Raw genomic sequence first — 23,145 nt, 5'->3', positions numbered from 1 at the left:
TTTGTTTTTTTGCTGAAAGTAATGTCTGTCTTCTGGCCACTCTGCCATAAAGCCCAACTCTATGGAGCGTACGGCTTATTGTCGTCCTATGTACAGATACTCCAGTCTCTGCTGTGGAACTCTGCAGCTCCTCCAGGGTTACCTTAGGTCTCTGTGGTGCCTCTCTGATTAATGCCCTCCTTGCCCGGTCCGTGAGTTTTGGTGTGCGGCCGTCTCTTGGCAGGTTTACTGTTGTGCCATGTTCTTTCCATTTTGGTTATGATAGATTTGATGGTGCTCCTAGGGATCATCAAAGATTCGGATATTTTTTTTATAACCTAACCCTGACTTGTACTTCTCAACAACATTGTCCCTTACTTGTAGTTCTTTGGTTATCATGGCAGTGTTTGGTTAGTGGTGCCCCATGCTTAGGTGTTGCAGCCTCTGGGGCCTTTCAAAAAGGTGTGTATATGTAATGACAGATCATGTGACACTTAGATTGCACACAGGTGGACATCATTTCACTAATTATGTGACTTCTGAAGGTAATTGGTTTCACCAGAGCTTTTTATGGGCTTCATAACAAAGGAGGTGAATACATACGCACATTTTTCTGAAAAATAGTTTTATGTATATATTTTTCTAACTTTACTTCACCAACTTAGACTATTTTGTTCCGATCCATCACATATAATTCAGATTAAAAAAAACATTGAACTTAAGGCTGTAATGTAACAAAATCAGTAAAAAGCCGGGGGGGTTGGGGGGGTTGGGTAGGCCTTTTGAGCTGGAGAATCGGGGAGGGTGAATTCTAACACAGATCGTCAGTGAAGTTCTCAGATCGCAGCTTCATAAACTGGCCATTTCTATCAATGACAGCTTCCCTGTGTACGGAGATGATCAGTGGAGAACATGTTCTCCCCCGATCATCTCTGTTTCATAAACCGTTAATGAACTAAGATCAGAGGCGATCCTCGGTATCGCCACTGTTCAGTTTCATAAATGGACACCACAGGGAAACTGGATCATATGGCCAGAGTGGCCTGAAAATAGGTACCGTATATACTCGAATATAAGTTGACCCGAATATAAGCCGAGGCACCTAACTTTACCACAAAAAATTGGGAAAACTTATTGACTCGAGTATAAGCCTAGGGTGAGAAATGCGCAACTATTGTATGTGGAAAAGAGGGTCAGCAATGCCCATTTGCAGCCTCATTGTGCCCATTTGCATGCCTCACTGTGCCCATTTTCAGCCATAGGTCCCCTGAACTTCAAACTCGGTAGTTAAGGGTTCCTAGATGCCCCCTAGCTGCAGCCAAAATTTGGGGTCTCTGGACCCAAAGGGTCCCGAAATGACATTGCTGCAGATGGACAGAGTTGACTGATTTTGGGGCTCCATATCCTGGGGCCTCTTGCTGCTAGGAACCCCAAATTTGGTCTGCAAACCCAGTGGAACCAGCACTACAGCATATCCAAAGTTGGGGTTCCTAGCACCAAGTGGCCACAAGATACAGGTCCCCAAAGTCGGTTCGGAAAATGTCAAGCACTTTTCTGCAGCAGAGAATGACATTTTCTGAACCGACTTTGGGGCCCCATATCTCGGGGCCACTTGGTGCTAGGAACCCCAGCTTTGGTTATGTTATAGTGCTAGTTCCACTGGGTTTGCACACATTTGGGGTTCTTAGCACCAAGTGGTCCCAAGAAACGGGGCCTCAAATTCGGTTCGGAAAATGTCATTCTTTGCACCAGAAAAGTGCTTGACTCGAGTATAAGCTGAGGGGGGCACTTTCAGCATAAAAAAAGTGCTAGAAAACACGGCTTATACTCGAGTATATACGGTATGTTTTTCTTTCTTTCTTTCTTTTTCTTTCTTTTTCTTTCTTTCTTTCTTTCTTTTTCTTTCTTTTCTTTCTTTCTTTCTTTCTTTCTTTCTTTCTTTCTTTCTTTCTTTCTTTCTTTCTTTTTCTTTCTTTCTTTTTCTTTCTTTCTTTTTCTTTCTTTCTTTTTCTTTCTTTCTTTTTCTTTTCTTTTTCTTTTCTTTTTCTTTTCTTTTTCTTTTCTTTTTCTTTTCTTTTCTTTTCTTTTCTTTTCTTTTCTTTCTTTCCCCAGATCCTCCTCTTCTTGGGTCCTTCTTCTGCACTCCTGGCCCCTCCCTTCTGTTTATTGCCCCCACAGCAAGCGGCTTGCTATGGGGGCACCGGAGTCGGGTCGCAGCTCTAACCTGGAATTCTACTTTAATGTAGTGGATGTCACAAACACCAGTTTCCTGCTCCATTATACTGGTTTGGGAAGCTTTGTTAATCCCTCTGAATGAACTTATCTTTTTAGCAGAGCAGAATTTCAGTGTTGCTAACAATTACAATGGCTTCTGTGAGAACTATTTACTTGTTAAGGCTCAACTTGAAAGCTACAATGATCGCTATTTGCCCACCAACTGTTATTTTCAGCATTGGGAGATAATGATAAGTTACGGGGCTGTATGAAACCCCTTTATACACGAGCTTAGAGTGTTTACTGTGTGGAACCTGAAGGAACGGTCACTTTGGATGGAGTAGGAACATTTATATATGGGTACTGTAGGACTTAATATATGATTTGTGGTTGGAGGGTGGGGGCAGAGATCTGTAATTGTGGCTGCTGGGGAAGCAAAAACCGTACAAACAGATCCCTTTTGGCTCCCTGTACAGTTGCTGTTGTGGGTGAAAACTGTCAGATCAAAGCCGTCGTGTTGCTGCCATCCAGCTTTTTGGAGCCGGTGCATAGATTTTGGGAAGATTTGTCCAGACCTGTATTAAAGCACCTATACATGACAGTTGATTATTGTAACTTTTCACACGTTCTCTGAGTCGGCAGATAGAAGTGTGTGTGTGTGTGGGGGTCAACTTGTCATCTAAGAGCAGAGCTGCGCACATTCTTTTCTTTCTCTGCCTATGAGGAGAGGGGGTGTGTGCCTTTCTTCTAATCGGCTTTCTTGGCTGTATGTCAATAATCCATTCCCAGTGCTAACCAGGAAGAGCACTTTCTAAAGGATATACAGTATCTCACAAAAGTGAGTACACCCCTCACATTTTTTTAATATTTTATTATATCTTTTCATGTGACAACACTGAAGAAATGACACTTTGCTACAATGTAAAGTAGTGAGTGTACAGCTTGTATAACAGTGTAAATTTACTGTCCCCTCAAAATAACTCAACACACAGCCATTAATGTCTAAACTGCTGGCAACAAAAGTGAGTACAACCCTAAGTGGAAATGTCCAAATTGGGCCCAATTAGCCATTTTCCCTCCCCGTGTAATGTGACTCGTTAGTGTTACAAGATCTCAGGTGTGAATGGGGAGCAGGTGTGTTAAATTTAGTGTTATCGCTCTCACTCTCTCATACTGGTCACTGGAAGTTCAACATGGCACCTCATGGCAAAGAACTCTCTGAGGATGTGAAAAAAAGAATTGTAGCTTTACATAAAGATGGCCTAGGCTATAAGAAGATTGCCAAGACCCTTCAACTGAGCTGCAGCACAGTGGCCATACAGCGGTTTAACAGGACAGGTTCCACTCAGAATAGGCCTCCCCATGGTCGACCAAAGGAGTTGAGTGCGCTCAGCGTCATATCCAGAAGTTGTCTTTGGGAAATAGACGTATTAGTGCTGCCAGCATTGCTGCAGAGGTTGAAGGGGTGGTGGGGCCTGCCAGTGCTCAGACCATACGCCACACACTGCACCAAAATGGTCTGCATGGCTGTCGTCCCAGAATGAAGCCTCTTCTAAAGATGATGCACAAGAAAGCTTGCAAACAGTTTGCTGAAGACAAGCAGACTAAGGACATGTATTACTGGAACCATATCCTGTGGTCTGATGAGATAAACTTATTTGGTTCAGATTGCCTACAATCAAGCATGATGGTGGGAGTGTCATGGTCTGGGGCTGCATGAGTGTTGCCAGCACTGGGGAGCTACAGTTCATTGAGGGAACCATGAATGCCAACATGTACTGTGACATACTGAAGCAGAACAAGATCCCCTCCCTTCGGAGACTGGGCTGCAGGGCAGTATTCAAACATAACGACCCCAAACACACCTCCAAGACGGCCACTGCCTTGCTAAAGAAGCTGAGGGTAAAAGTGATTGACTGGCCAAGAATGTCTCCAGACCTAAACCCTATTGAGCATCTGTGGGGCATCCAAGAGGACTCCAGTGGCAACCTGTGAAGCTCTAGTGAAATCCATGCCCAAGAGGGTTAAGGCAGTGCTGGACAATAATGCTGGCCACACAAAATATTGACACTTTGGGCCCAATTTGGACATTTTCACTTAGGGGTGTGCTCACTTTTGTTGCCAGCGGTTTAGACATTAATGGCTGTGTGTTGAGTTATTTTGAGGGGACAGCAATTTTTACACGGTTATACAAGCTGTACACTCACTACTTTACATTGTAGCAAAGTGTCATTTCTTCAGTGTTGTCACATAAAAAGATATAATAAAACATTAACAAAAATGTGAGGGGTATACTGTATACAGCTGAAGACCGCAGATATACATGTGTAACTTTTATATAGAAATAATTGTTTCATCTCTGTGTATCATCTGGGGCTGTTCACTTCACTGGGTATAGAAGAGGGTTTACATCCAACTTAAGGTTTCTTGGCTGTCTCTTAACAACTAGAAGTTTCAGCTCCCTCCATAAATTTTCTATAGGATTAAGGTCTGGAGACTGGCTAGGCCACTCCATGACCCTTATGTGCTTCTTCTTGAGCCACTTTCTTCCTCCAAACACAGTGAGTCGAGTTAATGTCAAAGAGCTAAATTTTGGTCTCATCTGACCACGCCACTTTCTCTCAGTCCTCCTCTAAATCATTTAGATGTTCATTGGCATGACTGTGCCTTCTTGAGGAGGGGGACTTGCTGTGTTTGCAGAATAAAAAATGACTATGACCCTAAGAACACCATCCCTACAGGGAGTGCTTCTAATCTCGGCTTATTACTTGTATAAAAGACACCTGTCCACAGAAGCAATCAATCAGATTCCAGTTTCTCCACCATGGCCAAGACCAAAGAACTGTCCAAGGATGTCAGGGACAAGATTGTAGACCTACACAAGGCTGGAATGGGCTACAAAACCATCGCCAAGCAGCTTGGTGAGAGGATGACAACAGTTGGTGTGATTTTATTTGCAAATGGAAGAAACACAAAATCACTGTCAATCTCCCTCCGTCTGGGGCTCCATGCAAGATCTCACCTTGTGGAGTTTCAATGATCATGAGAACAGTGAGGAATCAGCCCAGAACTACAGGGGAGAATCTTTTCAATGATCTCAAGGCAGCTGGGACCATAGTCACCAAGAAAACAATTGGTAAGACACTACATCATGAAGGACTGAAATCCTGCAGTGCCCGCAAGGTTCCCCTACTCAAAAAAACAAGTACAGGCCAATCTGAAGTTTGCTAATGAACATCTGAATGATTCAGAGGAGAACTGGGTGAAAGTGTTGTGGTCAGATGAGACCAAAATCAAGCTCTTTGGCATCAGCTCAACTCGCCTTGTTTGGAGGAGGAGGTATGCTGCCTATGACCCCAAGAACACCATCCCCACCGTCAAACATGGAGGTGGAAACATTATGCTTTGGGGTGTTCTGCTAAGGGGACAGGACAACTTCACTGCATTAAAGGGACGATGGACGGGGCCATGTAGGGTCAAATCTTGGGTGAGAACCTCCTTCTCTCAGCCAGGGCATTGAAAATGAGTCGTAGGTGGGTATTCCAGCATCCAAAACACACAACCAAGGCAACTAAGGAGTGACTCAAAAAGAAGCACATTAAAATCCTGGCATGGCCTTGCCAGTGTCCAGACCTTAATCCCATAGAAAATATGTGGAGGGAGCTGAAGGTTTGAGTTACCAAAGTCAGCCTCGAAACCTTAAAGTGTAAAGTGAACTTACACTGGACCCCCCCCCCCTCCCCAGTCCTGCTGACCTTGAGTCCCGTGATCAACAGCTGGGACACATCGTATAGCCGCTTTCCCAGTCTGGGAACTTGAAATCCCCTGCTGACAGGAAGCGCTATGCGGGTTCTGATTAGTCGGCTCCGTCCATGTGACGGCACTGATCAGTTAGAATGCCTCCTATACGTACCATTCACAAGGTATGTTTAGGAGATTAAGCCATGGGAATTAAGTGGTTACATGATGTGTCACAGCGGGAGATCAAGGAACTTGAGGTCAGCGGGACCTGGGTGGGGGGAATGGGGAGAGGGTCACCTTTTACAGATTTTCTGTAAAGATGAACTTACCCTTTAATGACTCAGAGAGGTTCTGCAAATGGGAGTGGAACAAAATCCCTCCAGAGATGTGTGCAAACCTGGTGGCCAACTACAAGTCTGACCTTTGGGATTGCCAACAAGGATTTTGCCACCAGTGCGTTTTTCTGGATTATTTTTGTTGTTCTGTCTCTCACTGTTAAAATAAATCTACCATTAAAATTGTAGGCTGATCATTTCTTTGTCAGTGGGCAAACGTACAAAATCAGCAGGGGATCAAATGCCTTTTTCCCTCACTGTATATGGCTACCTGCCAGTGCACCCAGTGCCAGCATGTATAACCTCTTTCATTTGTAAAATAAGTAAAATAGACCTATACATCTCAGTGCCAACCATAGGTGTGCGCAGGGGATGCCCCTCACCACAGTGCTGCTGCCTCCCCCCCCAAAGGGGATGTTTCAGGATGGAGACGGGGGCCAATCACAATGTCCTTTACCAGTCCCTTCCTTTTCTAAATGAACACTGTGTTCAATCACAATGGAAGCATAGTAAACTGTTTACTATGCTTCGATTTTTTTAATTTTTATTTTTTTTTAATGAACAGGAAGCCGCTCATCACATACATGTGTGTTTTTGAGCTTTGAGGTGCACGCCCTAATGCAATAGGCTGCGCACACCTATGGCGCTACCCATGAAGCACAACCCACGGGCTACCTGACTTATAGCAGGACCAACAAATAATGTTGGCAGATGTAGTAGTGTGAGGCAAGCTGTGCATGTGACCATAATATACACGCACTGTTCATACCTCAGTATCAGTGCTACCGTGGTTAGTAGGGTAAACCTTGAATCCAGATTCTGAAAATGTCATTAAAGATTTTCCAGTGAATCCAGTCTTTAGGTGTTAGTTAATATTATGTAGGATTGGCAGATTGTTTGTTTTTTATATGGGAGGTTTAGTGTCACTTTAAAGTGTTTTTCTGAATGTTTTATCCTGGGTTTGTTTTTGTTTTTTTTATTTTTTTTTTTATTTTTTTAGCCTTCGTTCTTTGTGGTATACAACATGGTGACAACAGAAGTCATCGCTGTGTTTGAAAACACATCAAATGAGCTTTTAGAACTATTTGAAAACTTCTGCGACCTGTTCAGGAACGCGACTCTGCACAGCGAAGCCGTTCAGTTTCCCTGCTCTGCATCCAGCAACAACTTTGCCAGGCAGATACAACGGAGGTAAGATTTGCCACTAGTAGCGATCCGAAATACAAAGCGGTATAATAAATCCAGAACAAAAAATAGAAAATAATGGAATGTAGCGGCATCATTTTTGGTCAAAATTTATCAAGAGAAATTACTTATTTGCAAAATTTGATAACAGAAACTAAGAAAAATGCATTTTTGTTGGAAAATTTTCGTTCTTTTTTTTTTTTTTTATTTGTAGCGTTAAAAACCCCAGTGGTGATTAAATGCCACCAAAAAAAAGCTCTATTTGTGTGAAAAAAATGATAAAAATTTCACTTGAGTGCAGTGTTACATGACCGCGCAATTGTCATTCAAAGTGTGTCAGCGCTGAAAGCTGAAAATTAGTCTGGGAAGGAAGGGGGTGAAAGTGCCCGGTATTGAAGTGGTTAAATCGAGTTGATTTAAATCAAGCATTTTTACTAGTGATTTAAATCAAATCCACCCTGTTATTTATGGTATTAAAGTGGTTGTAAACCCTTTTATAACCACTTTTTGCTACAGGTAAGCCTAAGGCTTACCTGTAGCTACACTGGATATTTCCTAAACCTGAGGGAGATATCCCCTGTATTTGCGTGTGTCTACGTCATCGGCACATGCGCACTAAAGCAATGGATGTACGTGCCGTTGCTTCAGTTAGACTGTGCCGTTACCGGCGGCTCCCATGCGCATGCGCGTGAGTAACGTCATCGCAGCTTCGGCCAATCGCAGCGTAAGAGCCCGCAATGCCTGGAAGTAACTCCGGGAGAGATGGCGCTGGCCAGAGCTGTGTACGAGGATGGCTGCGGGGGGCTTCAATCTCTGGTAATTGATGCATAATGAGCTAATGTGCTATGCATACTAGCTCATTATGCCTTTTGTATTGCAGGTTTTTTTATAGGGTTTACAACCACTTTAAATGTTTGAACAAACTCACAGATACAGATTTAGCGCTGGATGGTGAGGAGGCCTGTAATGCACAGTGCTGTGGTTTGGCCGCAGTGGTGGTGTACTCTGTTTGTTTGTTTTTTTGCATGTTATTCCTGGTTATAGCTGCAGTCCCATAGACTAATATTGGGTTGCACTTTTTTTAGGGTTTTCTGAAAACACATCAAAGATGCAGGACTTTTGGTGCGCTTTCAGAATATGTGGCAAAAATGTGCAACCTCATAGTAGTCTTTAGGACTGCGGCTATAACCAGGAGAAACATGCAGGAAAATTGCGAGTACATCACCACTGCGGCCAAACCACAGCATACCAGTGTGACCCCAAAGGGTTGTTCACACTTTCAGCAGGCACTGTCCCTCCACTGACAAGTGATCCATGCTTAGGTCACTTTTCAGAGGCATTTGACAGGCAGTGAGGAGGTGATATCACCTTTTGCTCACTTTCTGTTTTAACCTCTTAAATGGCAATCCCTCGAGGTAATGGAATGGAGAGCATACTTTAATGCACATAGAAACAAGTACTATTATAGTCTGAAGAAAGAAAGCTCTTTGCTTGCAGTTAAGGAAAGGTTCTAGTGGGGACAACATAAAAAAAGAGGAGGAGGGAGAGAGATGTCAGGAAGGGATTCAAGGGGAAGTGGGAGAGTACGGTCACAGTGCTGGACTTCTCACTCGCCAAGTCCCCGGCTTCATATTACAGCTGCTTGATTGAAACTTTCCTGCCCACACATCCTCTTCACCTACACAGTGCATGGATGGGCTGCACAGAGGGGGTGACGGGCATCACTGTAAAAATACCATTAACAAAAACGTTTTCATTGACAAATTAGCACTGCTTTGGAGTCACTCTGCACGTGCTCAGTTTGGTGTGTATTGCTAGAGAGTTTTTTTTTTTCTTGGGGGGGGGGGGGGGGGTCAGCACTGTGATCAGCACTGTCCAGACAGAGGGTCAGGGGTCCTGCTGCCTCATAAGACAGGGGAGAATGAAAACTACAAGCTTTAACCCGACATTGGTGGAAGTCACAAGACTGCTATATACTGCTGATGAGAAAAGGTATTTAGCAGTTTATATTTACTAAAATAATTGCATTTCCATGTTCTGTGTACTGTGGGAGACCAGATATAGTGAATGCAGAGTCCTGGGTGTAGTAACTCTTTAAATGATTATGAATTTATTGTCGGCCATTATCGACCCCTTTTAGAGCAAGAAAAGCTTAAGAAAAATTAATCCCTTTAAATTCTTAAAATGCATGCGTTTAAATTCACACTGGTCCTCTGCTCTTCCGTTGTGGTATTAAAAATCTTGTTTGCTGCATTTTTTGGTCAAGAAAAAAAAAAAAAAAACGCACCAAAAATGCACCTACCCATTGAAATGCAGTAAAAACGCAGCAAGAACGCATCCATAACGCACACCCGTGTTACTTTTTTGATGCAGTTTTTTGAGTCGCGTGACCTAGGAAAAACGCACTGCAAGCACTGTAAAATCACAGCAAAATCGCATGCGTTTTCGGAGCCATTATCAGCACTTCTTTTTTTTTTTTTTTTTTATCGCCAAAATGACAAACGCCATTTTTGGACAATATGTTTCGACTGCCGATATTTCGGTGCATCTTTAGTAAATGAGATTGGAATGTGAATTCATGTAAGCAGTTTTAGGAAAGGTTACATTTTGCAAAGCACCCTTCTCAATAATGGTTTGTTTTCTATTACAGTATAAATAGTTTATTGCACTGATGTTTGATCTTCAAGGGTAAATTGTGAATCCTTGTTTTGTAGGTTTAAAGACACAATTGTGAATGCCAAGTATGGAGGCCACACAGAGGCAGTGAGGAGGCTTCTCAGTCAGCTTCCTATCAGCGCCCAGTCATACAGTGGAAGCCCTTACCTTGACCTTTCTCTCTTCAGCTATGACGATAAGTGGGTCTCTGTTATGGAGCGGCCTAAAACATGCGGCGATCACCCAATAAGGTATAAACATACAAGTCTCTCACAAAACCACAGTGTTTACAATAGGCTTTTGTACATTCCCTGATGTGTTGCCTATTATACTTGTGTATTTCAGTAATAATAAGCCATGTTAAGCTTAGCTAAATTGATTCCTCCACTCCACAAAAGTAATTTAGTTTGTTTAGTTATATTTCTGTACTAAAGAAAATGCGTTTTCATTAGAGCAGAAATAAACTCGCTCAGTCAACATATATTTTTTTTTTTTTTATCCTTAGGCCTCATGCACACTGGACAATAAAATAACATTATAAAAACTGCAGTAGCTTTTCAGTGAGTTTTTCAAAGTTGAACATTTTTGCAATAGTGTTTTAGTAGCGTTTTTCCGCGTTTAGCGGTTTTTAGCTTTCTTTTTTTTTGTTCTTTTTAATGGATCAAAAATGTTAAAGGGGTTGTAAAGGTAAAAGTTTTTTCACCTTAATGCATTCTATGTTTTTTTTTGCATTCTATGTTTTTTTTATCTTTAAAGATTTTTATTAATATATATTATATTGGACTTCTAAATACATAAGAGGTACGTGACGACGAGTATCTACTTTTAATTAACTTTAATCAAGCTGAGAACTATTAGGATATATAACTGTAAACAAGGGAACGTTCCTTAACATAATAGAAAAGAGGAGAAGAAAGAGTAAGTGGAAGTTACTTTTTACGAATTACAAAACCTTGGAAGAATTTGCAATGCAAAAACAAATTTAGTAGTTTTTAGGATCTTTCAGATATTTTGAAGATCTGGGATGTGAGATCCAAGCTAGCCAAACTTTTACAAACTTAGCTGTGCAACAATTTTTGTGCGCTAACATTAGCTCGTAGCGAGCCTGAGAGTTCAGTCTCAAGGTCGGGTGCATTTTTGATGCGTGTATGTGCAATCCGGTACAGTTCTTACAGAAAAAATGCAACATGGTTTTTTTTTTTTTTTTACTTTTTTTTTTTTTTTCCCCCTGGAACGCACTGGTGTGAACTGTGCCATAGAAAACCATGTAGGGGGAAAACGTAATCCCTGTTTTAAAGGACAAGGAGGAAGTAGTGGCTATTTCTATGACAGAGAACGTAACCTATTGGGTGATAAAAAGTATAGTTTAATAATATCAAAAGTTATTCCAATCCAAAAAAAACCCTGACAGGGAAAATACTTGAAATCGCATTAACTGTGCATGTCATGGATGCTTACATGTAACAAGACAAGACAAACATGGAACAAAATAATGACAAAACCGTCTGGATGCCAAGTATTTCACCACACAGGGCTCTATGACGACTAAACCCCATATAAGGATAACAATGGAATTGCCAAAAATGGTTCTCCTGTGTGTGAACCCTTTGGGAGCTGGAGCTGTAGGTGGATGATATCTCATACAGTGCTGGGTGTATATGTCTGCAATTGGACTCTCCAGCTATGACCCGATTGGTGATGATGGTCCCAACACGATAAGGGTTTTCCAAACCCGTGCCAAATCGTATGCGATAGGACAAAATTATGAGGCTTATTTACCAATGCTAGAAATCTAGCTAACAAAATGGGAGAACTGGAGCTGCTAATGTTCGAGGATAATTTCGATTTTTTGTTAATTTCAGAAACTTGGTTTGAAAGCTCACATGATTGGCTGGCAACCATTCAGGGGTATTTCCTATATCAAAGAGATAGGGAGGGTAGGAAAGGGGGAGTGGTATGCCTGTATATCAAGAATGATGTGCAGGTGAATGTGGGGGACGACATTACTAATGGAGCTAGGGAGGAGGTGGAATTTTTGTCGGTGGAGCTCCAAAGGGAGGAACAAAATGGGAAAGTAATAGTGGGCATATGTTACAGGTCCCCTAATGTGAGGGATGAGGGGGAGATGGACCTCCTATCAAAGCTCGGATTGGCAGCAAGGCTGGGAAATGTTATCCAGATATAGACTGGGCAGAAGGAACCACGCATCCATCTAAGGCTCGCCATTTCCTAAATATCTTGCAGGATAATTTCATGGGTCAGTTGGTAAATGCACCAACAAGAGAGAACGCATTACTAGACCTACTGATCATTAACAATACAGACCTAATCGCATATGTGGAAATTTGGGGCAGCTTAGGAAACATCGACCACAGGTCCATTTGTTTCAGTATAAATCACAGAAGCACAAGGGGAATACAAGGACACTAAATTTCAAAAGAGCCAACTTCCCTAAACTGTACTCTTTGCTAGACGATATTAAATGGGATAAAATCCTAGGAACAAAGAACACGGAGGAAGAATGGGAGTGCTTAAAGAACATAGTAAATAAAGGTATTGGCCAGTGCATTCCAATGGGAAATAAGTATAAAAGACCTAAATTTAATCTGGGTGGCTAAACTCTAACGTAAAAAATGCATATGAAAGCAAAAGAAAGGCCTTTAAAAAATACAAGGCTGAGGGGTCATTGTCAGCATTCCAACAATACAAAGAATATAATAAGAAATGTTTGTTTTCAAGGCAGCTAAAATTGTCCATGAAAGGCACATAGCGGAGGTGAGTAAAAAAAAAAACAAGATTCTTTAACTCTATAAACGGTAAGAAAGTGAGGCCGGAATTTGGTTACAATAGACAGAGAAGGCAAAGGTTTTAAATGCATTCTTCTCCTAAGTTTTCACAAAGGAAAAGGGGGGGTATAGTAACCAAGACTGTAATGTTAAAAAAAAAAAACATTGCAGAAAGCACCCTCATTGCTAACAGAAGACAGTATCAGAAATAGACTTGAAAAACTTAGCATAAATAAGTCGCCAGGACCAGATGGCTTGAACCCATTGAAGACCATTGTTCCTAATTCCTGTGTATGTACAGTTGTGCTCATACGTTTACATACATGGCAGAATTTATGATTTCTTGGCTATTTTTCGGAGAATATGAATGATAACACAAAAACTTTTCTTTCACTCATGGTTCGTGTTTGGCTGAAGCCATTTATTATCAATCAACTGTGTTTACGCTTTTTAAATCATAATGACCAAAGAAACTACCCAAATGACCCTGATCAAAAGTTTACATACCCTGGTGATTTTGGCCTGATAATATGCACACAAGTTGACACAAAGTGGTTTGAATGGTTATTAAAGGTAACCATCCTCACCTGTGATCTGTTTGCTTGTAATTAGTGTGTGGACTCCTGGCAGACCCTTGCATCTTTCATCCAGTGCTGCACTGACGTTTCTGGATTCTGAGTCATGGGGAAAGCAAAAGAATTGTCACAGGATCTGTGGGCAAAGGTAGTTGAACTGTATAAAACAGGAAAGGGATATAAAAAGAGATCCAAGGAATTGAGAATGCCAATCGGCAGTATTCAAACTCTAATCAATAAGTGCAAAATGAGGGGTTCTGTTGAAACCAAACCATGGTCGGGTAGACCAACTAAAATTTCAGCCACAACTGCCAGAAAAGTTGTTCGGGATGCAAAGAAAAACCCACAAATAACTTCAGGTGAAATTCAGGACTCTCTGAAAACATGTGGTGTGGCTGTTTCAAGATGCACAATAAGGAGGCACTTGAAGAAAGATGGGCTTCATGGTCAAATCGCCAGAAGAAAGCCATTACTACGTAAATGCCACAAAGTATCCCTGCTTACAATACGCCAAACAGCACAGAGACAAGCCTCAAACCTTCTGACACAGTCATTTGGAGTGATAAGACCAAAATTGAGCTTTTTGGCCACAACCATAAACACTACATTTGGAGAGGAGTCAACAAGGCCTACGATGAAAGGTACACCATTCCTACTCTGAAACACAAAGGTGGATCGCTGATGTTTTGGGGATGTGTGAGCTACTAAAACACAGGAAATTTGGTCAAAATTGATGGCAAGATGAATGAAGTATGTTATCAAAAAATACTGGAGGAACATTTGCATTCATCAGCCAGGAAGCTGCGCATGGGACGTACTTGGACATTCCAACATGACAATGATCTAAAACACAAGGCCAAGTCTCCTGTCATTGGCTATAGCAGAATAAAATGAAGCTTCTGGAGTGGCCATCTCAGTCTCCTGACCTCAATATCATTGATCCACTCTGGGGAGATCTCAAACGTGCAGTTCATGCAAGACAGCCCAAGAATTTACAGGAACTGGAGGCTTTTTGCCCAGAGGAATGGCTAGCTATACCATCTGAGAAGATGAAGAGCCTCATCCACAAATACCATAAAAGACTTCAAGCTGTCATTAATGTTAAAGGGGGCAATACATGGTATTAAGAACTGGGGTATGTAAACTTTTGATCAGGGTCATTTGGGTAGTTTGTTGTCATTATGATTTAAAGAGTAAACACAGTTGATTGATAATAAATTACTTCAGCCGAACACTAACCATGAGTGAAAGAAAAGTTTTTGTGTTGTTATTGATATTCTCTGAAAAATGGCCAAGAAATCATAAATTCTGCCAGGGTATGTAAACTTATGAGCGCAACTGTGTGTATGTGATCTATCTATCTAAATAAATATATATATATATATATATATATATATATATACTCATTTATGGTGAGCAATTTAGAATATAATTATAAATATATATATATATATATATATATATATATATATATATATATATTTATATTCTAAATTGCTCACAGTGCTCACCATAAATGAGTTACACCCCTTTTGAAAAGTAAGATTTTAACCGCTTGCCGACCAACCACCGCAGTTTTACGGCTGCGCAAATCGCCGTAGGTGTACTTCAGGCTCGTACATTGCTTTCTGTGGGCATGCGCGCTCCCATTGACCAGCGGGGGAGCCAATGAGTGGGTCACCCACGATCAATTCCCTCAGTGACAGAACGGGGATCTGCCTGTGTAAACAAGGCAGATTTCCGTTCTGACAGGAGAGATCAAACAGATCCTGTCTTTCTGCTACGCATGCTGTGTGTTTCAGGCAGCCTATCCCCCATATAGTTGGAACACACGGTGAGGGAACATATTTATCCCCTTGATCACCCCTGATGTTAACCCCTTCCCTGCCAGTGCCATAAGTACAATGTCAGTGCATATTTTTAGCACTGATCACTGTAATTAAGTCAATGGTTCCCAAGAAAGTGTAAAAAATGTCAGGTGTCTGATCTGTCCGCCGCAATGTCGCAGTCCCGCTAAAAATCGCAGTTCAGCACCATTAGTAGTAAAAAAAAATAATAAAAATGCCATAAATCTATCCCCTATTTTGTAGACGCTATAACTTTTGTGCAAACCAATCAATATACGCTTATTGTTGTTTGTTTTTTTTTTTTTTAACCAAAAATATGTAGCACAATGCAAATTGGCCTAAACTGATGAAGAAATTTTGATTTTTTTAAAAAATTGTGTGTGTTTTAGAGCAGAAAATAACGTTTTTTTTGTTTAAAGCGCAATGGCCTGGTCAGGAAGAGGGTAAATCCTTCTGGGGCTGAAGTGGTTAATCAATATCTGAATGAACACAATAATAATTTCCAATATTTTAACAAAACTGAGTTTTATAGAAAATTTGTTTAGCTCATTAAATGAAAGTAAGGTTAAATGGCGAGTACTAGGAATGGTCCAGTGTGGTAAGTGGGGTCCCCTAAGAATCTGTCCTGGGACGAATTCTGTTTAATTTTTTTCATAAATGATATAGAGGATGGGATAAGCAGCTCAATCTCCGTTTTTGCGGACGACACAAAGCTAAGCAGGGCAATAACTCCACTTAGCACTGTGGTTGATAGTTTCAGAATCAGAAAATGTATTTTTAATTAAGTTCATAAAATAAAATTCAACCCCCTCACAATAAAATACATCACTTACCTCACATGAAACGCCATCTTCTTAAAAATAACACATACATCGCATAATAATACGTGCTGCGCATTTAATTTAACCTTAAAAAGAATTCTAGCATTCAAAAACTGTACAGTTTGCGGAAAGAAGCTGTTTTGTAGCTTGTCGGTACGAGAGGAAAATACTCCTATGTCGTCTGCCAGAAGGCAACACCGTAAACAAGGCAGGATGGGAGCTATCCTTCGGAATAGTAATAGCAACTCCCCTCCCCCAGTTCTTCAGTGCTAATTAAAGTGAAACTAAAAATGGGCTAACGGGCACCGTTTTTCAGTGCAATCGGGGAGCCTGTGACTGCTGCCCACCTGTCTGACCTGGTAAACACAAAGGGGAGAAAGGTGCAGACAGTGTAAATAAATGAACCACTTTAAGACTAGGCCTTTTCTGACAATGTTTGCAAGTAAAAATCAATATTTTCTGCTTGAAAAACTATGTGTGTGTGTGTGTGTGTGTGTGTGTGTGTGTATGTATATATAATTTTTTTTCAGAGACCCCGGAGAATAAAATGATGATTGTTGCAATTTCCCATGTCACATGCTATTTGCGAGCGTTTTTCTTTTTTTTTGGTAAAAATACACTTTAACCACTTCAGCCCCGGAAGATTTGACTGCTGAATGACGGGGCCATTTTTTGCGATTCGGCACTGCGTCGCTTTGCCTGATAATTGCGCGGTCGTGCGACGCTGTACCCAAATAAAATTGACGTCCTTTTTTAAATTTTTTTTACTAGTAATGGCGGCAATCTGCGATTTTTATCGTGACCACGACGTTATGGCAGACACATCGGACAATTTTGACACATTTTTGGGACCATTGTCATTTTATACAGCGATCAGTGCTATAAAAATGCACTGATTACTGTAAAAATGTCACTGGCAGTGAAGGGTTTAACACTAGGGGGCGATCAAGGGGTTAAATGTGTTCCCTGGGAGGTGATTCTAACTCAAGGGGGAGGGGACTGACTAGAGGAAGTGATGGATCGTGGCTCCTAGCTAATAGGAACACACGAACTGTCACTGCTCTCAGAACAGAACATGGATTTGTGTGTTTACACACACTTCTGTGTTCTGTCCCTTGTCAGGGCCGGATTTCCCACAAGGCCACCGAGGCCAGGCCTCGGGGCGGCAGTGGTACAGGGGCGGCGCCGCGGCCGCCCACAGACTATTTTTTTTTTTCTCGGAGGATGGGGCACGGCCGCAGCGGGGTGTGTTATCAGAAAGCCACTACGCTGTGGCATTCTGGGAGCTGTAGTCCTAGTCCATGCGAGCGCCCTCTGATTGGCCGAACAGGGTCATGTGAGGGCGGCCGTCATGGGCACCTTTGATTGGCCCAGGGGAGCTGGTCACTGTGGAGGCGGGGCTGGTCTGTGTGTAAACGCGACCACTTGCTGCGGGAATCCCGCCTCTCTGTCTGGCGTGCTGTATGTCTTCTGAGGTGTCTCTCTCTCTCATCTACCCCCTCACAGTCAGTGTACCCTCTCTCTATCAGCCCGTCCCTCTCTCTATGCCCCGCCCCTCTCGGTCAGCCCATCCCTCTCTCTATGCCCCGCCCCTCTCAGCCCGTCCCTCTCTGTCAGTGCCCCCCCTCTATCAGCCCCCCCTCTCAGTGCCCCCCTCTCTGTCAGTGCCCCCCCCCTCTGTCAGTGCCCCCCCCTCTGTCAGTGCCCCCCCCTCTGTCAGTGCCCCTCCCCTCTGTCAGTGCCCTCCCTCTGTCAGTGCCCTCCCCTCTGTCAGTGCCCTCCCCTCTGTCAGTGCCCTCCCCTCTGTCAGTGCCCTCCCCTCTCTGTCAGTGCCCTCCTCTCTGTCAGTGCCCCCCCCCTCTGTCAGTGCCCTCCCCTCTCTGTCAGTGCCCTCCCCTCTCTGTCAGTGCCCTCCCCTCTCTGTCAGTGCCCTCCCCTCTCTGTCAGTGCCCTCCCCTCTCTGTCAGTGCCCTCCCCTCTCTGTCAGTGCCCTCCCCTCTCTGTCAGTGCCCAGCCCTCTCTGTCAGTGCCCAGCCCTCTCTGTCAGTGCCCAGCCCTCTCTGTCAGTGCCCAGCCCTCTCTGTCAGTGCCCTCCCCTCTCTGTCAGTGCCCTCCCTCTGTCAGTGCCCCTCTCTCTGTCAGCCGCAGCAGAGTGCACCATGCCAGCCAGCCACCCACTGACCTACAGCAGGGAGCCAGGCCAGCCTCCCGCAGCAGTGTGCACCGTGCCAGCCACCCACCCACCCACTGACCCACAGCAGAAAAACAGCCAGCCACAACAGGAGCCACCCACGGTGACCCACCCACACCAGGGAGCCAGCCAGCCAGCCACAGCAGGGTGCTGACCAGCCACCCACTGGAACCAGCCACAGAGGACGTGGGAGTCAGACACCAACAGGAGCCAGCCAGCCACCAACAGCAGCCAGCCACAGAGGACACGGGAGCCAGCCAGCCACAAAGGACACAGGAGCCAGCCAGCCTCCAAAAGGAGCCAGCCAGCCACAGAGGAACGCGGGAGCCAGCCAGCCACAGAGGAACGCGGGAGCCAGCCAGCCACAGAGGAACGCGGGAGCCAGCCAGCCACAGAGGAACGCGGGAGCCAGCCAGCCACAGAGGAACGCGGGAGCCAGCCAGCCACAGAGGAACGCGGGAGCCAGCCAGCCACCAACAGGAGCCAGCCACAGAGGATGCGGGAGTCAGCAACATCTGCAGTACCCATAGTTGAGGTAGGAGGAGCGCTACACAGTGCCAATTTTATTTTTACTCTGTGAGAGGTTGGGGCAGGGGTGAGAGTCATGGCACAAGGAGGGTGTCCCATGAGGAACAGAGTGAATGAAGGTGTTCACTGTACACTCTGTTAGATAGAGGCCCCCTCCAGGTCCCATTATACTCCTTTTCAGTCTCTAATGGGACCTGGTGGGGACTCTTTCTAACAGATTCTATAATGGACACTGAATGGGCCTCTGTTAGAGAGACCCCCCCTCCAGGTCCCATTAGACTCCTTTTGAAGTCTCCAATGGGTCCTGGAGGGGGTCTCTCTCTAACAGAGACTTTCTAATGGACACTGTTAGAGAGAGACCCCCCCTCCAGGTCCCATTAGACTCTGTTGTAGTCTCTAATGGGGCCTGGAAGGGACACTTTCTAACAGCAGGGAGCCAGGCCAGCCACCTGCAGCAGTGTGCACTGTGCCTGCCAGCCACCCACCCACTGACCCACAGCAGGGAGCCTACTGGCCGCTAGCCATGGCCTGTGCGTTCCGCTGGCCTGTGGGTCTTGCTGGCCATGGCCAGCTCCCAGCAGGATCAAGAGGCCATGACCAGCTCACAGCAGGACCCACAGTGTTGAGGGCTATATTTAGACTACTAGGTGGGCACTGGCCTGGGGCAGGGTAAATAGGGTGTATGGGGGGGTAGATGGTATGTGGAGTTCAGCTGCGGGTGTCAGAGTCTCTCACCCCAGCGATGGCAGCTGCCTGTGCCAGCTCAGCAGGTCCCTGCGCTGATGGGCACTGGTGAGGCTGCGCTGAAGGGCACTGGTGATGGTGAGCTGATTCGGTGGTTCAGTGGGCCACTTGACTGGACTTGCCCCCCAGGCATAAGGCTGCCAGCCCTGCCCTGTCGGCCGCCCCCCTCTCCGCACTAACATAGCAGCATGGCAGGTCCATGCCTTCTCTAATATCACTGCACTGCCCCCTCCCCATACTGCCTTTCTTATTCACACAAAACATGAAGCGCGGCCGCTCTAGACAAAGGGCAGGACTCCATGTCTTGTGTGAATAAGGTAGGGTTCTTTGGGGAGGGGGGAGTGCTGTGCTGTAAAGAAGTTTGATATTGAGAGAGGACTGTGATGGGGGTCAGTCTGTGATAGAAGGGGTCAGTCTGTGATTTGGGGGGTCAGTCTTTGATAGGGAGTCTGTGATGGGTCAGGACCAGTTTGTGATGGGGGTCAGTCTGTGATGGGGGGGTCAGTCTATGATGGGGGCTCTGCTATGGGTCAGGTCAGTCTGTGATGGGGGGTCAGTCTGTAATGAGGGGTCTGTGATTTGGGGGGTCAGTCTGTGATAGGAGAGGTCAGTCTGTAATGGGGGTCTGTGATGGGGGTCAGTCTGTAATGAGGGGTCTGTGATTTGGGGGGTCAGTCTATGATGGGGGCGTCAGCCTGTGATGGGTCAGTCTGTAATGAGGGTCTGTGACGGGGGTTTGTGTTGAGGCAGGGGGGATGTGATGTAAGGGGGGGGGGCTGAGGACACTGATGTAAAAGGGGGTTGTGATGTAAAAGGGGGTATGTGATGTAAAGGGGGGACTGAGGACACTGATGCAAAAGGGGGTCTGCTGTGATGTGAAGGGGGGGGGACTGAAGACACTGATGTAAAAGGGGGTCTGTGATTTCTGCACTAGCAAAACACAGGTCTCTCCAAGGGCAATAGAAAACAATTGTTTTCTATGTGTCCTGTTCACACTGCAACAGCGCCACTGCGTGCTGAGCAGTGTGGTGCAAAATGCATACTGTTTCTATGCACTGCAACTGAGCTGTGGTGCATAAAAATGAATGAAATGTATTTGCATAAAGAACTATTTACGATCATCTTTGGGTCAAGAAAGACTGAACAGTTTAGCTTCACTTGCCAGTGAGTCAGAACTTTTAAATACTTTGTCCTACGAAGATATTATCGATGAGTTTGCCAAAAGAAAAGTTAGAACTAAAAAAATTGTAGGGAGTTTCTTACTGCTCTAATCTTTAAAAGGCATTTTCTGCATTACAGAGTATTTTCAGTCTGTACAATTAAAGCAAGTTATTTTCAGTGTTCTCGTGTGTGGAGATATGTTTTTAATTGATCTATTGTAGCAGTCATCGATAAAGGACGAGAATGGTGGTGTGGGTGTGTGTGGGGGGGGCGGCATTGAAGGACCCGGCCTTGGGGCGGCAAAGGGAGTAAATCCGGGCCTGTCCCTTGTTGCTCGTTGGCCATGAGCATCGGCACCCCCGTTGTGCAGCGGGCGCGCGCCTGCTATCCTGATGCCGCGAAATCCGCTGATCAGCTCCGGAAGGATTTGCCCCCTTAATGACCAGGCCATTTTTTTGTGATATGGCACTGCGTCGCTTTAACTGACAATTGCGTGGTCGTGCGATGCTGTACCCAATCAAAATGTACATCCTTTTTTTTTCCCCACAAATAGAGCATTCTTTTGGTGGTATTTGATCAAACCAACAAATAGCGATTCATTTTTTTTTAACTTTTTGCTATGATACATATCCAAAAAAAATATACATGAAAAAAAAAAAAAAAAACGTATTCATCAGTTTAGGCCGTTATATATTCTACATATTTTTGGTAAAAAAAAAATGGCAATAGGCATATATTGATTGGTTTGCACAGAAGTTATCGCGTCTACAAACTATGGGATAGATTTAGGGACTTTTATTTTTTTATTGTTTTACTATTAATGGCAGCAATCTGCGATTTTTAGCAGGACTGCGACAAATCTGACCCCAAATTACACTTTTTGGGGACCAGTGACATTTATTACCTTGATCAGTGCTATAAAAGTGACACTGGCAGGGAAGGGGTTAACACTAGGGGGGCGATCAGGGGGTTAACTGTTCCCTCAGCATGTTCTAACTGTAGGGGGGATGGGCTACCAAGGACATGAGAGAGATCACTGTTCCTGATCACTGGGAACAGTAGATCTGACATGTCCCCCTGTCAGAACTGGGAATCGCCTTGTTTACAAAGGCAGTTCCCCATTCTGCCTCTATAATAGAAAAAAAAAAAATATAGCTATATATATAATTTTTTTTTTTTTTTTTTTTTTGGATTCATTTCTATTTCATTCCTATCATAAGAAATGTAATCATCCTTTGTGATAGAAATAAGGGATGACTAGTCATCTTTATGGAGACATCTGGGGTCTATAAGACCCCAGATCTCTTTTCTAACCTTGAAAGTATCAGATTTAAAAAAAAAAAAATTGCTCTGATGCATAAAATTTTTTTTTACATCTGTCCTTAACCAGAATTGACATCATGACGTCATTCCTGGCCTCCTGGATCATAGGGGTGGGGAGAGACGGATCGTTTCCCTGGCTCACCGGTGAGAACAGTTAGGCCTGGTTGACACCTAATGAGGTTTTTTTTTTTTTCGGAAACGCACTACAGTCCATTTAACGTGATTTCCTATAGGACACATTCACATCCTATGCTTTTTTTCAGCCACTGCGTTTTTGGAAAGGGTCGGGGACTTATTTTAAATGCAAAATGGTGCTTTTTTTTGGTTCAATAGACTTCAATGGAGAAGCTGCAGAAAAGCATGTAGTGTGTTTTTGCCACAATTTTACTGTGATTTTGCCACGATTTGCGTTTTTGCATTTTTTTAAATTTACCCAACCACCAATTAGCAAAAAAAGGATAGAGGATGTAAAACACAAAATCGCTGTAGAATTGTGTATGCAAAAAGCACCGCAGAAACGTATCAAAAGCAAACTGCATAGGTGTAAACCGACCCTAAACCCAAGAAGCCCCAGCGAGCATCGTAAGAGGGGGACAGACGACGACCCCTCCCACTGCTTCTAAATGCATTCCAGGAACTAATCAGCTGCTTGGATCGCTTTTATCAGAAAGAGAATCCACGGCTGAAAAAAAAATTATTGGGATTATGGCTCATGGCTTCAGCCATAGCCCCACTAAATCACTTCAAAGCCATCACATATACTCTATATATTACCAAAAGTATTGGGGCGCCTGCCTTTACACACACATGAACTTTACTGGCATCCCAGTCTTAGTCCCTAGGGTTCAATATTGAGTTGGCCCACCTTTTTCAGCTATAACAGCTTCCACTCTTCTGGGAAGGCTGTCCACAAGGTTTAGGAGTGTGTCTATGGGAATGTTTGACCATTCTTCCAGAAGTGCATTTGTGAGGTCAGGCACTGATGTGGATGAGAAGGCCTGGCTCGCAGTCTCTGCTCTAATTCATTCCAAAAGGTGTTCTATTGGGTTGAGGTCAGGAC

At 44.0% G+C, this 23,145-nt stretch overlaps 1 protein-coding gene across 3 annotated transcripts in view; it reads left to right on the top strand.

Annotated features, from left to right (window-relative positions):
- Positions 1-23,145, top strand: part of DET1 (DET1 partner of COP1 E3 ubiquitin ligase) — an 82,217-nt gene that overhangs the window by 33,732 nt on the left and 25,340 nt on the right. For all 3 annotated transcript variants that reach the window (XM_073618435.1, XM_073618436.1, XM_073618434.1), the window contains exons 3-4: positions 7,270-7,460; positions 10,169-10,360. In XM_073618435.1, the coding sequence (XP_073474536.1) occupies positions 7,270-7,460; positions 10,169-10,360 (383 nt within the window). The remainder of the gene's footprint in view (positions 1-7,269; positions 7,461-10,168; positions 10,361-23,145) is intronic.

This window comes from Aquarana catesbeiana, linkage group LG03 (genome assembly GCF_042186555.1).
Source record: "Aquarana catesbeiana isolate 2022-GZ linkage group LG03, ASM4218655v1, whole genome shotgun sequence".
In the NCBI taxonomy this organism is placed as follows: domain Eukaryota; kingdom Metazoa; phylum Chordata; class Amphibia; order Anura; family Ranidae; genus Aquarana; species Aquarana catesbeiana.
This window is presented reverse-complemented; position numbering and strand designations above follow the sequence as displayed.